A 15901-nucleotide genomic window follows, 5' to 3' on the forward strand; every position below is an offset into this window, starting at 1 on the left:
CCCATCCCTGCTCTACCCCCCTTCCTCCCCTCCAGCCCTGGTTCACCCCCCTTCCCTGCTCTACCCCCTTCCTCTCCTCCAGCCCTGGTTCACCCCCCTTCCCTGCTCTACCCCTTTTCCTCTCCTCCAGCCCTACTTCACCCCCCTTCCCCCATCCCTGCTCTACCCCCCTTCCTCTCCTCCAGCCCTGGTTCACCCCCCTTCCTCTCCTCCAGCCCTACTTCACCCCCCTTCCCTGCTCTACCCCCCTTCCTCTCCTCCAGCCCTGGTTCACCCCCCTTCCCTGCTCTACCCCTTTTCCTCTCCTCCAGCCCTACTTCACCCCCCTTCCCCCATCCCTGCTCTACCCCCCTTCCTCTCCTCCAGCCCTGGTTCACCCCCCTTCCTCTCCTCCAGCCCTACTTCACCCCCCTTCCCTGCTCTACCCCCCTTCCTCTCCTCTAGCCCTGGTTCACCCCCCATCCCTGCTCTACCCCCCCTTCCTCTCCTCCAGCCCTGGTTCACCCCCCTTCCTCTCCTCCAGCCCTGGTTCACCCCCCATCCCTGCTCTACCCCCCTTCCTCTCCTCCAGCCCTGGTTCACCCCCCTTCCCCTCCCCCATTACTGCTCTACCCCCTCCCTCTCCTCCAGCCCTCGTTCCCCTTCCTCTCCCCCAGCCCTGGTTCACCCCCATTCCCTGCTCTACCCCCCTTCCTCTCCTCCAGCCCTACTTCACCCCCCTTCCCCTCCCCCTCCTCCAGCCCTGGTTCACCCCCCTTCCCTGCTCTACCCCCTTCCTCTCCTCCAGCCCTGGTTCACCCCCATTCCCTGCTCTACCCCCCTTCCTCTCCTCCAGCCCTGGTTCACCCCCCCTTTCCGCTCCCCCATCCCTGGTTCACCCCCTTTCCCCTCCCCCAACCCTGGTTCACCCCCTTCCCCTCCCCCATCCCTGCTTCAGCCCCCTTCCCCTCCTCCAGCCCTGCTTTACCCCCCTTCCTCTCCTCCAGCCCTGCTTCCCCCCCCCCCCCTGCTTTTCCCCCTTCCTCTCCTCCAGCCCTGGATCACCCTCCCCCCCTTCTCCAACACCAGGCAGTTCAGGTCACCCCTTTGCATGCTGGGAAATGGTTAAAAGTTCTCTGCGGCCCACAATGCACTGCGGCTCAGAGCGTTCAAATTCCAGTTTTTCCTGTTTTTCTGTAAATGTCAGGCGGACTGCGGAGAGTCGCATCAGAGGGGAGACATTGTGTAGGTGACGCCGGGAATTGTAGAGGAGATTTTATTCTATTATTTTATATTCTGTTCTATTACTTTTCATCATTTTCATTCTATTCTAGCGATGTGTGCGCCTTTCTGTGAGATATTTGATTGCCGGCTTTCTCTATTATTATTATTTCTCTACCTTTCAGCTTTTCTCCGGGAAATTTCGCTCTTTTTGAGGTTTTGTCCGATCGCCCCGCGGCGTCTTTTTTTCTGTCCTTTGTCTTCTCAATAGTTACAATTTAACTTTTGAAGGCGCTCTCTCTGGAGGGGGGCGCATTCACACCGGGGGGGGGGCCAATTCACACCGGGGAGGGGTGCATTCACACCGGAGGGGGGGGTGCATTCACACCGGAGGGGGGGGTGCATTCACACCTGAGGGGGCACATTCACACCGGGGGGGGGGAGGGGCGTATTCACACCGGAGGGGGGGTGCATTCACACCTGAGGGGGCACATTCACACCGGGGGGGGGGGGGGGCGTATTCACACAGGAGGGGGGGGTGCATTCACACCTGAGGGGGCACATTCACACCGGGGGGGGAGGGGCGTATTTACACCGGAGGGGGGGGTGCATTCACACCAGAGGGGGCACATTAAACACCGGGGGGAGAGGGGCGCATTCACACCAGAGGGGGGGTGCATTCACACCAGAGGGGGCACATTAAACACCGGGGGGAGAGGGGTGCATTCACACCGGAGGGGGGGGGGTGCATTCACACCTGAGGGGGCACATTCACACGGGGGGGGAGGGGCGTATTCACACCGGAGGGGGGGTGCATTCACACGGGGGGGGGGGGGAGGGGCGTATTCACACCGGAGGGGGGGTGTGTTCACACCTGAGGGGGCACATTCACACGGGGGGGGGAGGGGCGTATTCACACCGGAGGGGGGGTGCATTCACACCTGAGGGGGCACATTCACACCGGGGAGGGAGGGGCGTATTCACACCGGAGGGGGGGGGTGCATTCACACTGGAGGGGGCACATTAAACACCGGGGGGAGAGGGGCGCATTCACACCAGAGGGGGGGGGGGGCATGGAGCTGTGATCAGTTCAATGCCAGCGCAATGCAGACACAGAAAACAATCATCGATGTGCGCTGATGGGAGAGGTGGGCACGCCGCACTTATATTTAATGACACCCGACTGTGTGTCGCATCTCATCGTTGTGATTAGAGTTAGATGAGCATTAAAGTTTAAAGAAAAAAGCAACGCGTTGTATCAGTGTTGTATGGCATCAGTGTGTTGTATCAGTGCGAGGTATCGGTGTGTTGTATGGTATCAGTGTGTTGTATCAGTGCATTATATCAGTGCGTTGTATGATATCAGTGCGCTGTACCAGTGCATTGTGTCAGTGCGTGGTATCAGTGCATGGTATCAGTGCGTTGTGTCTGCATTTTTTCAGTGTGTTATGTCAGGGCATTGTATCAGTGCATGGTATCAGTGCATTGTATAAGTGTGTTGTATCAGTGCATGGTATCAGTGTGTTGTATGGTATCAGTGTGTTGTATCAGTGCATGGTATCGGTGTGTTGTATCAGTGTGTTGTATCAGTGCATGGTATCAGTGTGTTGTATGGTATCAGTGTGTTGTATCAGTGCATTATATCAGTGCGTTGTATGGTATCAGTGCGCTGTACCAGTGCATTGTGTCAGTGCGTGGTATCAGTGCATGGTATCAGTGCGTTGTGTCTGCATTTTTTCAGTGTGTTATGTCAGGGCATTGTATCAGTGCATGGTATCAGTGCATTGTATAAGTGTGTTGTATCAGTGCATGGTATCAGTGTGTTGTATCAGTGAGTTGTATGGTATCAGTGCATGGTATCAGTGTGTTGTACCAGTGTATGGTATCAGTGCGCTGTACCAGTGCATTGTATCAGTGCGTGGTTATCGGTGTGTTGTATTAGTGAGTTGTACCAATGCATGGTATCAGTGTGTTATGTCAGTGCATTGTATGGTATCAGTGCGCTGTACCAGTGCGTGGTATCAGTGCATCATGTCAGTGCCTTGTATCAGTGCGTTGTGTTATTGCATGGTATCAGTGCATCATATTAGTGCAAATATATCAGTGCATGGTATGTTGGGTTGTATCAGTGTATTATATCAGTGTATTATATCAGTGTATTATATCAGTGTATTGTATCAGTGTATTGTATCAGTGTATTATATCAGTGCGTTGGGTTGTATTATATCAGTGTATTATATCAGTGTATTATATCAGTGCATGGTATGTTGCTCACATCCTATGAGTGATTGCAGGAGTGTAAAAACTTAGATGATTTTTCTTCTCCTGTCCTGACCGGATCTTGGGGTTCCTACTTCTTCCGCAGTGGAGAAGATTAGCGGCAAACTCTTCCACCGCTTTGCCCCACCCAGTGCCAGCCACACCCCTCCGCACCATGTACACCACCAGAACGGGGCAGGGAGGCGGCGAGGCCGCAGTGGTGGACCTCCGCAGTGACACCCTGACCAAGCCGTGCGCCGAGATGAGAAGAGCGATGGCCGAGGCGGAAGTCGGGGACGATGTCTACGGAGAAGATCCCACTGTGAACGGTGAGCAAATAAATATTAATTACCGCCCCGCCCCCGAGGAGTCACTATTTTAAAATGTCATCAATTCAGATTTACAGAACTTTATAGTTTCCATTATTTCTCATGGGGAAATTTGCTTTGATAGACAAGTGCTTTGGATTACAAGCACGTTTCCGGAACTAGTTATGTTCACAATCCGAGGTTTTACTGTATTTCATAAGAGCAGCATGGCGGGCAATTCATAAGAGCGGGGAGAGAGCAAAGCGTATGATTGGATGGTGTGTCCACATGTGTGAGTGCGCATGTGCACAATCCAAAAACCAATCTAGCTGATTGTTCACCGATGTTCAGCGCTCTCCTGCTGATGCGTTCCCATATGGCGGGGCCCAGGGGTCTACAAACTTTTCAGCATAAGGGCCACATTGTGCCTTTTAGAAATATTTGCAGGTGGAAAAAAAAATCTGGTGTATTATGCAAGTCTCCCTTTGCATGCAGAAAGGTCTATTAGAGTCTCCTCTTAGATCCAGGAGGGCCCATCAGGGTAACCCCTTAGATCCAGGACGGGCCATCAGAGTTACCCCTTTAGATTCAGGAGGGCCATTCAGAATCCCACCTTAAATCCAGGAGAATCAGAGTCCCCCCTAGTTCTAAAAGAATCCCTTCTTAGATCCAAGAGGGCCCATCAGAAGCCCCCTTTGGATCAAGGAGGGCTCACCAGAGTTCCCCTTTTTAGATTCAGTTGGACCCGGCCCAGTAGAGTTCCCCCCCTTAGATCCAGGGGAGCCCATCAGAGTACCCCTTTAGATCCAGGAGGGTCCATCAGGGTCTCCCTTTAGATCCAGGAGGGCCCACCAGAATCCCACCTTAAATCCAGGATGATCAGAGAATCAGAGTCCCTCTTAGTTATAAAAGAATCCCTTCTTAGATTCCAGAAAGCCCATCAGATCCATGGGAGCCCATCAGAGTACCCTCTTAAATCCAAGAGGGCCCATCAGGGTTCTCTTTTAGATGCAGGGGGGCCCATCAGAGTTACCTTTTAGATGCAGGAGGGCCCACCAGAGTTCCCTTTTAGATGCAGGAGGGCCCACCAGAGTTCCCTTTTAGATGCAGGAGGGCCCACCAGAGTTCCCTTTTAGATGCAGAAGGGCCCACCAGAGTTCCCTTTTAGATGCAGGAGGGCCCACCAGAGTTCCCTTTTAGATGCAGGAGGGCCCACCAGAGTTGCTTTTTAGATGCAGGGGGGCCCACCAGAGTTCCCTTTTAGATGCAGGGGGGCCCACCAGAGTTCCCTTTTAGATGCAGGAGGGCCCACCAGAGTTCCCTTTTAGATGCAAGGGGGCCCACCAGAGTTTACTTTTAGATCCAGGAAGGCCCACCAGAGTTCCCTTTTAGATCCAGGAAGGCCTACCAGAGTTCCCTTTTAGATGTAGGACGGTTTACCAGAGTTCCCTTTTAGATCCAGAAGGGTCCATCAGAGTTCCCTTTTAGATGCAGGGTGGCCCACCAGAGTTCCCTTTTAGACACAGAGGAGCCCACCAGAGTTCTCTTTAAGATGTAGGAGGGTTTACCAGAGTTCCCTTTTAGATGCAGGGGGGCCCACCAGAGTTACCTTTTAGATGCAGGGGGGCCCACCAGAGTTCCCCCATAGATCCAGAATGGCCCATTAGGGGGAGCTGAGGGAAGGTCATAGCTGGCTGCCAGTCCTCATTTTACAATACACAGACCACTGCCAGCCAGCTGAGGTATTTTTTACGGACAGTTGCTGAGGGCCAGATTTGGCCCACAGGCCATAGTTTTGGAGACCCCCTGCTATCTGGTATGAAAGGCGGGACACCCCATAGAGGACATCCAGGTCTGTTTTATAAATAATATGAATTGTCTTTCAGAGATTCAGCGCCGCGCCGCCCAACTCTTCGGAACACAAAACGCTCTCTTAGCCTGTTCCGGCACAATGGGGAATCTGATTGCAGGTAAGTGTCCCTGTCATCGGGCATCTTGTACAGATTGAAACTTCAGCACCAGTCTGTGAGTGTTGAATATGAATTTAAATAATCTATTTATTCGATTATTTTTTTTTTTTTAAGTAAAATGTAAAAGTCCATCAATCCTCACATGGAGGGCCCAAAGGATAAAAACACAGAGCAACAAAGTAACAAAAAATACCAGGTTATCAGGTGATGCCCTTTACACACTGTCGGAAATTCCGATCGTCTGTAGCAATTTCGACGCATGCTCGGAAGCATTGAACTTCATGTTCTCGGCTCGTCGTAGCGTTGTACATCACCGCATTCTTGACGGTCGAAAGTTCAGAGAACTTTTGTGTGACTGTGTGTATGCAAGACAAGCTTGAGCGGAATTCCGTCAGAAAAACCATCCAAGGTTTTTCCCAACGGAAAATCCGATCGTGTGTACGCAGCATTAGTAGTAACTTCATGGTGCACCAGTCTCTGCAACCTTTTGGAATAGAGCAGAGAAGGTCTCTTGCCAGCACCCTCCCGATCCCCAGAGTTCGTAACCATGGTGGAGGTCTCTTCAGAAGTAGTAGAAGTGTGGATAGTTGATGGTGGTAGTCTCATAAGAAGTAGTAGCAGTATGGATAGTTGATGGTGGTAGTCACACGAGAAGTAGTAGCAGTATGGATAGTTGATGGTAGTAGTCTCACGAGAAGTAGTAGCGTTGTGGAAAGTCAATGGTGGAGGTCTCTCCAGGAGTAGTAGTGTTGTGGAAAGTCAATGGTGGAGGTCTCACCAGAAGTAGCAGAAGAGTGGATAGTCATTGGTGGAGGCCTCTCCAGGAGTAGTAGAAGTGTGGATAGTCAATGGTGAAGGTCTCTCCGGGAGCAGTACAAGTGTGGATAGTCAATGGTGGAGGTCTCTCCAGGAGTAGTAGGAGTGTGGATAGTCAATAGTGGTGGTCTCACCAGAAGTATTAGAAGCATGGATACTCAAAGGCGAAAGGAGGTCTCTTTAGAAGTAGTAGAAGCGTGAATAGTCATTGGTGGAGGCCTTTCCAGGAGTAGTAGAAGTGTGCATAGTCAATGGTGGAGGTCTCTCCAGGAGTGTGGAAAGTCCATGGTGGATGTCTCACCAGAAGTAGCAGAAGCGTAGATAGTCATTGTTGGAGGCCTCTCCAGGAAGGAGTAGTAGAAGTGTGGAAAGTCCATAGTGGAGGTTTCTCCAGTAACCTCCACTATGTGGATAGTCAATGGTGGAGGGCTCGCCAGAAGTAGTAGAGGCGTGGTAGATAGTCATTGGTGGAGGTCTCTACAGAAGTAGTAGAAGTGTAATGGAGGCGATCTCACCAGAAGTAGTAGAAGTGTAATGGAGGCGATCTCACCAGAAGTAGTAGAAGTGTAATGGTGGTGGTCTCACCAGAAGTAGAAGTGTAATGGTGGCGATCTCACCAGAAGTAGTAGAAGTGTAATGGTGGTGGTCTCACCAAAAGTAGTAGCAGCTACCTGAATGTTATGCCCGTGTGAAAGGGGCTTAAAACTTTTTTGCACAGTACTGTATATTGAGTTTTTGTGACCAGCGTTCAGCTTTAAGACCTCACAATGTTCCTCTAGGGGGCCTGTTTTATTTTATTATTGGACCTAGAATATCGAACTGATGGTGGCGGGTTGGTGGTGGGCTGGTGGCGGGTTGGTGGCTGGATGGTGGCAGGATTTTGGTGACGGGTTGGTGGTGGTTTGGTGGCGGGATGGTGGCAGGTTGGTGGCGGAATGGTGACGGGATGGTGGCAGGATGGTGACGGGATGGTGGCGGAATGGTGACGGGATGGTGGCTGGATGGGTGGGATGGTGGCTAGATGGTGACTTGGTGGTGGTTTGGTGGCGGGATGGTGGTGGGTTGGTGGCGGGATGGTGACGGTTTGGTGGCTGGATGGTGACGGGTTGGTGGCAGGATAGTGGCGGAATGGTGACAGGATGGGCGGGATGCCACCATCAGGGTGATTTTCTAGGGCCAATGATAAAAAAAAAAACAGGCCCCCTAGAGGAACATTTTGCGGTCTTAAAGCCCCAGAGCTCTGACGTGAAGGAATTACTTTTTTTTTCCTGTTTCCATGGAGCCGGGCGTAACATTCAACCGCACAAGCATGAACAGGATCCCAATAAAACAATCCAAACATCCAGCTTGTTAAAAAAAACACCAAAAAAACTGTCAGGAGAGGCGGAAATTTTCTGCCCGGTCTGACTTGTGTCTTGTTTTCAGTGATGAGTCATTGTCGGAGGAGAGGGGCCGAGGTCCTGCTTGGGGACGAATCTCACATGAACATCTATGAACAGGGGAGCATTGCGCAGGTGAGTGTGTGCTGCCACCATGTGGTGGTTTGTGTGATGACATGAGCTGCGGGGTCACATTACAAATCCCGCTTTCAACAATATTTTTCTACAATTTATTAAAGCAGAACTCCCGCTTTTTTTTTTATAAAGTGAACGCGATGGCGAATCGTAAAAATGTACATTCCATCATCCAATCACGCTTTATTCCCTGGTTTGGCCATCATCATCAGGAGTTTGTTGTGACAGAATCATGTAATGAGAGGCTGCACTCCCTCCGCCGTGCTGAAATCCTGTTAAAAATGGCGGCAGTGGGTTGATTAACCTTTTTTTTTTTTTTTATTCTGCCTCTTGGTGCCCCTTTAAGTGGGCGTTTTAATGCTAGGAGGGGGAGGTGGCTCCCTGAACATGTGGTTTCTGTGATTGGCTGTCACATGATTGGGATCCCATTCGATTGCAGACACCTGTCCTGGTGACCAATAGGGAAAGTCAAAATTCAGAGGTGACACCAGAACAGAAAATCTTCTAATGGGGACACCTATCTATGGGAGGATTTCCCTTTCTTTGGAGTGATTTTCTCCCACTTCCTGCTGTGGTGTCCATTGGACAGGAAGTGAAAGGAAAATCTCCTCTAATAGGATGCAGAGGGCAACATAAAAATCTGAGGGGGTTCTAACCCTTCCCTACTCCATCCAATGGGGGGAAGGGGGGGGATTTTCTGATTTCAGATATACCTTGAAATGTATTGTACAGGGTGAGGCTGTATCACAAGTGGCAGTTGAGATGGCAGGTGGCAGTTAATGGATCTGACCTATTTTCTGTATTCACTCCCTGTTTCTGGAACTGGTAGTTAATGAATGGATCTGATCTATTATTTCAAATATAATTCACAAATATTTTTTCTTTCTTGCATAGAAAAAACTCCCTTAAAGACCAATAATTAAAAGGTCGAAACGCGTAGGGATATCATGTTAAACTCTATATAATTATTATTATGGGTTTATATAACATGAGCTGGATATTTTTTCTACTGTTGATGGGTCATTCTTTTTATGTCAAAGCCGGAACTGCTTTTTACAACTCTTGTGTATTTATTCAATACTTTTTGATACAATGTTATAAATAAATATAAACTTGTATAAAATTGATTGTTACTTTTTTCAAATATATTTTGCTGCTAAAAAAAAAACATTGAGGGATTTTTCCATTTAATGGATCTGATCTATTCGCTGTATTCACTCCCTGTTTCCGCAAGTGGCAGTTAATGAATGGATCTGATCTATAGTCAATGTTGGAGGTCTCTCCAGAAGCAGTAGAAGCGTAGTAGATCATCATTGGTGGAGGCCTTTCCAGGAGTAGTACAAGTATGGATAGTCAATGGTGGAGGTCTCTACAGGAGTAGTAGGAATGTGGAAAGTCCATGGTGGAGGTCTCACCAGAAGTAGCAGAAGCGTGGATAGTCATTGGTGGAGGCCTCTCCAAGAAGGAGTAGAAGAAGTGTGGAAAGTCCATAGTGGAGGTTTCTCCAGAAGTATTATAAATGTGGAAAGTCCATGGTGGAGGTCTCTCCAGGAGTAGTAGGAGTGTGGATAGTCATGGTGGAGGTCTCGCCAGAAGTAGTAGAAGCGTGAATAGTCAATGGTGGAGGGCTCTCCAGGAGCAGTACAAGTATGGATAGTCAATGGTGGAGGTCTCTACAGGAGTAGTAGGAGTGTGGATAGTCAATGGTGGAGGTCTCGCCAGAAGAAGTAGAGGCGTGGTAGATAGTCATTGGTGGAGGTCTCTCCAGGAGTAGTAGAAGTGTAATGGTGGCGATCTCACCATAAGTAGTAGAAGTGTAATGGTCTTACCAGAAGTAGTAGAAGTGTAATGGTGGTGGTCTTACCAGAAGTAGTAGAAGTGTAATGGTGGCGATATCACCAGAAGTGTAATGGTGGTGGTCTCACCAGAAGTAGTAGAAGTGTAATGGTGGCGATCTCACCAGAAGTAGTAGAAGTGTAATGGTGGCGATCTCACCAGAAGTAGTAGAAGTGTAATGGTGGTGGTCTTACCAGAAGTAGTAGAAGTGTAATGGTGGTGGTCTTACCAGAAGTAGTAGAAGTGTAATGGTGGCGATCTCACCAGAAGTGTAATGGTGGCGATCTCACCAGAAGTAGTAGAAGTGTAATGGTGGTGGTCTTACCAGAAGTAGTAGAAGTGTAATGGTGGTGGTCTCACCAGAAGTAGTAGAAGTGTAATGGTGGTGGTCTCACCAGAAGTAGTAGAAGTGTAATGGTGGCGATCTCACCAGAAGTAGTAGAAGTGTAATGGTGGTGATCTCACCAGAAGTAGTAGAAGTGTAATGGTGGTGGTCTCACCAGAAGTAGTAGAAGTGTAATGGTTGCGATCTCACCAGAAGTAGTAGAAGTGTAATGGTGGCGGTCTCACCAGAAGTAGTAGAAGTGTAATGGTGGCGATCTCACCAGAAGTAGTAGAAGTGTAATGGTTGCGATCTCACCAGAAGTAGTAGAAGTGTAATGGTGGTGGTCTCACCAGAAGTAGTAGCAGCTACCTGAACGTTATGCCCGTGTGAAAGGGGCTTAAAACTTTTTTGCACAGTACTGTATATTGAGTTTTTGTGGCCAGCGTTCAGCTTTAAGACCTCACAATGTTCCTCTGTTTCCGCAGGTGGCAGTTAATAAATGAATCTGATCTATTCGCTGTATTCACTCCCTGTTTTTGCAAGTGGCAGTTCATGAATGGATCTGATCTGTTCGCTGTATTCTCTCCCTGTTTCCGCAGGTGGCAGTTAATGAATGGATCTGATCTATTCGCTGTATTCTCTCCCTGTTTTTGCAAGTGTCAGTTAATGAATGGATCTGATCTATTCGCTGTATTCTCTCCCTGTTTCCGCAGGTGGCAGTTAATGAATGGATCTGATCTATTCGCTGTATTCTCTCCCTGTTTCCGCAGGTGGCAGGAGTGTTTCCTCGCACGGTGAGGACACTAAAAGACGGCCGTCTGGACCTGGAAGACCTGGAAAGTAAAATCCAGCATGGGTACCCGGATATCCATTTCGCTCAGACGCAACTAATCTGCCTGGAAAACACCCACAACCGCATGGGAGGGCGTGTCCTTCCGCTCTCCTACATGAAAGAGGTGTGTCCGTTCTTCAATCCCGTTATATAATGCCAAAACTTTTTATAATTTTTTTTTTAATAAAGTACACAACTTCTGTGTTCCATTGGGGAGATTTCTCCCACCAATGGGATGTCAGACAGAAATCATTCCATTATAGAAATAGGAAGATTATTAAACATTTGAGTATACCGTGTCGCTCATAATATTGTCCTGCAGGTTCGGGACATCGCCGATCGCTACGGGCTGAAGGTCCATCTGGACGGGGCGCGGCTGATAAATGCCGCCGTGTCGCTGGGGGTGGAAACTGCAGAGATTGTGAAATACTGCGACTCCGTGTCCCTCTGTCTATCCAAGGTACGGTGTCCACAGAGCGACGCTAAGGGAAGTAATCCAACCGTTCGGCAAGCTGTATATAATTCTGATACATTGATGTAGAGTTGTGTGTAGCGCTATACTATACCAGAACACAGTACAATACATTCAGCTGAAGGCAATGAACTGCCCCGCCCCTTCACAGGTTATTGGCATACCTGGGAACCTTTGAAAATCAGAAATTCTGAGAATGGGGGTGGAGCCAATAGCTGAGTGAATGGCGCTAACAGTGGGAGGGGCTTAAAACTTCAGAAGATACATAGTTTAAGGGGTCTGGAGTGAGTAATGTACATAGAGCAGGAGTCAGAAGTATGTAATGTACATAGTATAGGGGTCGGAATTATGTAATGTAGATAGTGTGGGGGTCAGGTGTGTAATGTACAGAGTGCAGGGGTCGGGTGTGTAATATACAGAGTGCAGGGGTCGGGTGTGTAATGTACAGAGTGCAGGGGTCGGGTGTGTAATGTACAGAGTGCAGGGGTCGGGTGTGTAATGTACAGAGTGCGGGGGTCGGGTGTGTAATGTACAGAGTGCAGGGGTCGGGTGTGTAATGTACAGAGTGCGGGGGTCGGGTGTGTAATGTACAGAGTGCGGGGGTCGGGTGTGTAATGTACAGAGTGCGGGGGTCGGGTGTGTAATGTACAGAGTGTGGGGGTCGGGTGTGTAATGTACAGAGTGTGGGGGTCGGGTGTGTAATGTACAGAGTGTGGGGGTCGGGTGTGTAATGTACAGAGTGTGGGGGTCAGGTGTGTAATGTACAGAGTGTGGGGGTCAGGTGTGTAATGTACAGAGTGTGGGGGTCAGGTGTGTAATGTACAGAGTGTGGGGGTCAGGTGTGTAATGTACAGAGTGTGGGGGTCAGGTGTGTACACTTTAATATGTTTTTCTTATACAATGTGGAATAAACACTTAACATTATTATTATTTTTTGTCAATGTTTTAAGGGACTTGGGGCTCCAACGGGCTCATTGCTCGGCGGGACGGCAGAATTTGTAGCAGACGCGCGGCGAATCAGGAAGCTGCTTGGGGGAGCGTTGCGCCAGGCCGGTGTCATTGCAGCTCCCGGGTTGGTGGCGTTGAAACATTCGCGGGAAAACCTGACATTAGATCACCAAAATGCCAAAGCCTTTGCCGCCGGTAAGATTGCAGATGTTGAGTGACCTGTATATATCGGTAGGAATCGGATGTGTTGTTTCTACTTCCAGGCCAGTCAGCAATCCCATTGGCTTGGCTGGAGGTTTAGATTTGAATCCACACCCAACAATAATGTGATATAATGCAGATGTAGCAAAGTCTCCGGCCTCCACCTTTAGGGCCAAAGGTGGCTGACATCATTCTGTATGTGGTGGGTTGTGGGTGCAAAGGGTGGATAAAGTTATTGGGCGCCAGACACTTCTTGGATGTAAAAAGAGATTTTATTTCTCTTTAACATTTCTTTTTAGATTTTGAGGGGAAAGAGGGTTGGGACCAGGACACCCGTGAGCAGTTGCAATTTCAATTGGCAGACTCCGAGACTTCAATAGGAGGAGAGCTGTACAGGAAAAGGCCCCCCCCCCCCCCCAGCAAGGCGCCCCCACTGGACATGCAGGATTGCCGTCTCCTATGGCAACAGTCTTTACCAATTCCTAACACAAATCATTACAGTCCTCTTTGCTTCACTACGACTTCTACTTGTAGTTCTTCCGCCCATTGAGTTCCCGATCTCTCACTGGACCCTCCGATTCACTGATTCTGAATCCCTTGAGCTCCACAAAGCTTTGTGGTGGCATCTCCCTAAAGAGTCACCCCCGACTCCCTGCTTCCCTGCTGGGTCCTTAGCTTCGCACAGGGCAGCCATCACAAATTTTGCACAGCTTTAGGCAGGGGTCCACCTGGAGCAGAGAACCGGTGGGGGGGGGGTGCTAACAGAAAAAATAACTAACAGTGTAATAAGTGGTGGGTTCCCGGGGACCATTGGGCCCCTTATAGGTGTAATGCAAAAAAAGAAGAATTAAAATAAAAATTATGGGAGGGGGGCCGGCCGGGCCTGTAAGGGGCCCTGGGGACCATCGGTCCCCTTACAAGTGTAATGCAAACAAAAAAAAGGGAGGGGGGCTGGACAGCCTGTAAGGGGCCCTGGGGACCATTGGGCCCCTTACAGGTGTAATGCAAAAAAAGGAGGGGGTCAGCCAGGCCCCTGGGGACCATTGGGCCCCTTACAAGTGTAATACCTGTCCCCCATTATGGCAGCCCTGGCTTCCTCAAGCATAGCCGGCATTAAAGTCTGGATTCAACATTCCCAGGTTGGAGCTGATGGGAGCTCACATAGAGCTTCTAAGCACTATAGAGCTCTTCCAACTGCCATTTAACCCCCCCCCCCCCCCCCAGCCAAGACGCAGACTGCGGCCCTCTCACCATATGTATAAAAATATTTTCTGTTCCTCACCCATTCACTTTTTCCAGCATGTGACAGTTTTGTGTCTCTTTTTGCCCCTTCAGCGGTGCAGGAACTGGGCTCTCCTCTCTGTCTCGTGGACCCGGCCGACGTGGACAGTAATATGGTGATGCTCTCGCTCCCTGGCAGACTGATGGGAGAGGATCTATGTGAGCAGCTGGGCGCAGTGACACCTGAAGAGCAGGAAAATGGACGGGGGGTGGTGGTGAAGGCTCTATCGCTTTCGCCTCGCCAGGTGCGCCTTGTGTGGCACCGCGACCTTTCGGCGCAGGACACCCAGCGGGCGTTAGAGAAGCTGAAATCCGTGCTCGGGAAGTACAGCAATGAAGCTGCGTAAGTTGGGACAGACGCAGACAAGAGGAGCGACGTGTGACGCCCCCAAGTGACCCCAATCCCTTCACACTCCTGCTGGATCTGAGCCGCGGTCATTATCCGGTGATGTGCACCAGACAAGAGGAGCGACGTGTGACGCCCCCCAAGTGTCCCCAATTCCTTCGCACTCCTGCTGGATCTGAGCCACGGTCATCATCCGGTGATGTGCATCACACAAAGGTCTTCAAATTAGGAAAATGAAAGAAAATTCAGGAAATTTCACAGCTTTTTACATTTTCTTTAATCAATTTTAAATACTTCACCAACCACAAAGCTAAAAAAAAAAATATATAAATTGCTGCTCACCAGTTCTTGGATGTGCTGGCTGCATTTGTTTTTTTATTTTGTGTATTTTCTGTTCTATTTTCACCTGGTCATTCTGCCAGTAACTCATTTCCTGTCTCTGTCTGTGCCTAAGCTCATTTGTCCACTGTGTCTATGGAGGGCGCCATGGGTGTTGTTAGAAATAAAGGGGGGCCCCATACAGCCTGTGCGGTCGAAAAAATGACTGAGGACATAGATTTATCAGTCCCTTTCTCTGTAGCCTCAGCTACACAGATGAATGAATGGGAAGCGCTCCAAGGCTTCCCGTTCATTCACAAACTGAAGCATAGAAAACACAGTGATGAATGGACTACCCCCCTTTTAAAAAAAAAAAAAAGTTATATATTTTTTTTTATTTCTTTTTATTAAAGGTCCCAGGGGCCCGGATGGCTACCCCCCTTTTTTTTTTTATAATTGTTAAGGGGCCCAGAGGTCCCCAGGGCAATCCCCCCAATTCGTGGCACCCCCCGCTTCTCAATCACGGCCCCCCCCGCTTTTCAATATTCTCATATAGCGGCGGCACCCCCCCCCCCCCGCTTCTCAAGTTGAGGTGGCAGCATCCCCCCTCCCGGTTCTCTGCTCCAGGGGGCCCATGCCTGAAGCTGTGTAAGGGCCCCATAATTCCTGATGACGGCCCTGCCGTGGGACCCGCGGTCACACTCACGGAGCTCGCGTGCCCACAATGCCGCGTCTTAAAGGGCAACGTATGTATACATTGATCTGCCCAGCCGTGCCATTTTGCCGACGTATATCGGCGGGAGCCGATCGGCAAGTGGTTAATGGCCATTGAAACCCCTGTGTGTCAACTTGTGTGCATGTTATCAGGGTATGCAAACTTTTGATCAGGGTCATTTGGGTAGTTTCTTGTGATTATGATATAAAAAGAGTAAACGCAGTTGATTGATAATAAATGGCTTCAGCCAATCACTAACCATGAGTGAGAGAAAAGTTTTTGTGTTATCATTCATATTCTCTGAAAAATGGCCAAGAAATCATAAATTCTGCCAGGGGTATGTAAACTTATGAGCACAACTGCTTTGTATTACAATGGAAGGAATTATACTCGCAATCCGAGGTTTTATGGTATTTGAATAGCGCCCCCTGGGGGAATGGAAGAGTGCGTACTAAAAGTAAAGTGCGGCTTTTGCGTTGGCTGCCCAGTTGAATGGAGATGTGACAATTACGCGTGAGGAAGTTAACCAAGAATATTGCGATTACGAAAGAGATGTCCGT

General features: G+C 49.4%; 1 protein-coding gene across 1 annotated transcript; it reads left to right on the forward strand.

Moving 5' to 3' along the window:
- Nucleotides 1-1115: 1115 nt before the first annotated feature.
- Nucleotides 1116-14734, forward strand: LOC120919067 (probable low-specificity L-threonine aldolase 2). Its single transcript, XM_040331038.1, has 8 exons — nucleotides 1116-1224; nucleotides 3566-3788; nucleotides 5654-5737; nucleotides 7979-8067; nucleotides 10999-11184; nucleotides 11383-11520; nucleotides 12483-12675; nucleotides 14017-14734. Exons 1-8 carry the CDS (start codon nucleotides 1180-1182, stop codon nucleotides 14307-14309), a joined length of 1251 nt encoding a protein of 416 aa, XP_040186972.1. The 5' UTR covers nucleotides 1116-1179; the 3' UTR covers nucleotides 14310-14734.
- Nucleotides 14735-15901: the final 1167 nt, after the last annotated feature.

Source organism: Rana temporaria, chromosome 12 (assembly GCF_905171775.1).
Source record: "Rana temporaria chromosome 12, aRanTem1.1, whole genome shotgun sequence".
Lineage (NCBI taxonomy): Eukaryota > Metazoa > Chordata > Amphibia > Anura > Ranidae > Rana > Rana temporaria.

Excerpts from the sequence above, each read along its gene's own strand:
- LOC120919067 (XM_040331038.1), top strand. The coding sequence starts at position 1,180 with ATGTCAGGCGGACTGCGGAGAGTCGCATCAGAGGGGAGACATTGT. Across the intron at positions 8,068-10,998 it reads AACAGGGGAGCATTGCGCAG|GTGGCAGGAGTGTTTCCTCG; the intron begins GTGAGTGTGTGC and ends CTGTTTCCGCAG. Across the intron at positions 11,521-12,482 it reads TGTCCCTCTGTCTATCCAAG|GGACTTGGGGCTCCAACGGG; the intron begins GTACGGTGTCCA and ends CAATGTTTTAAG.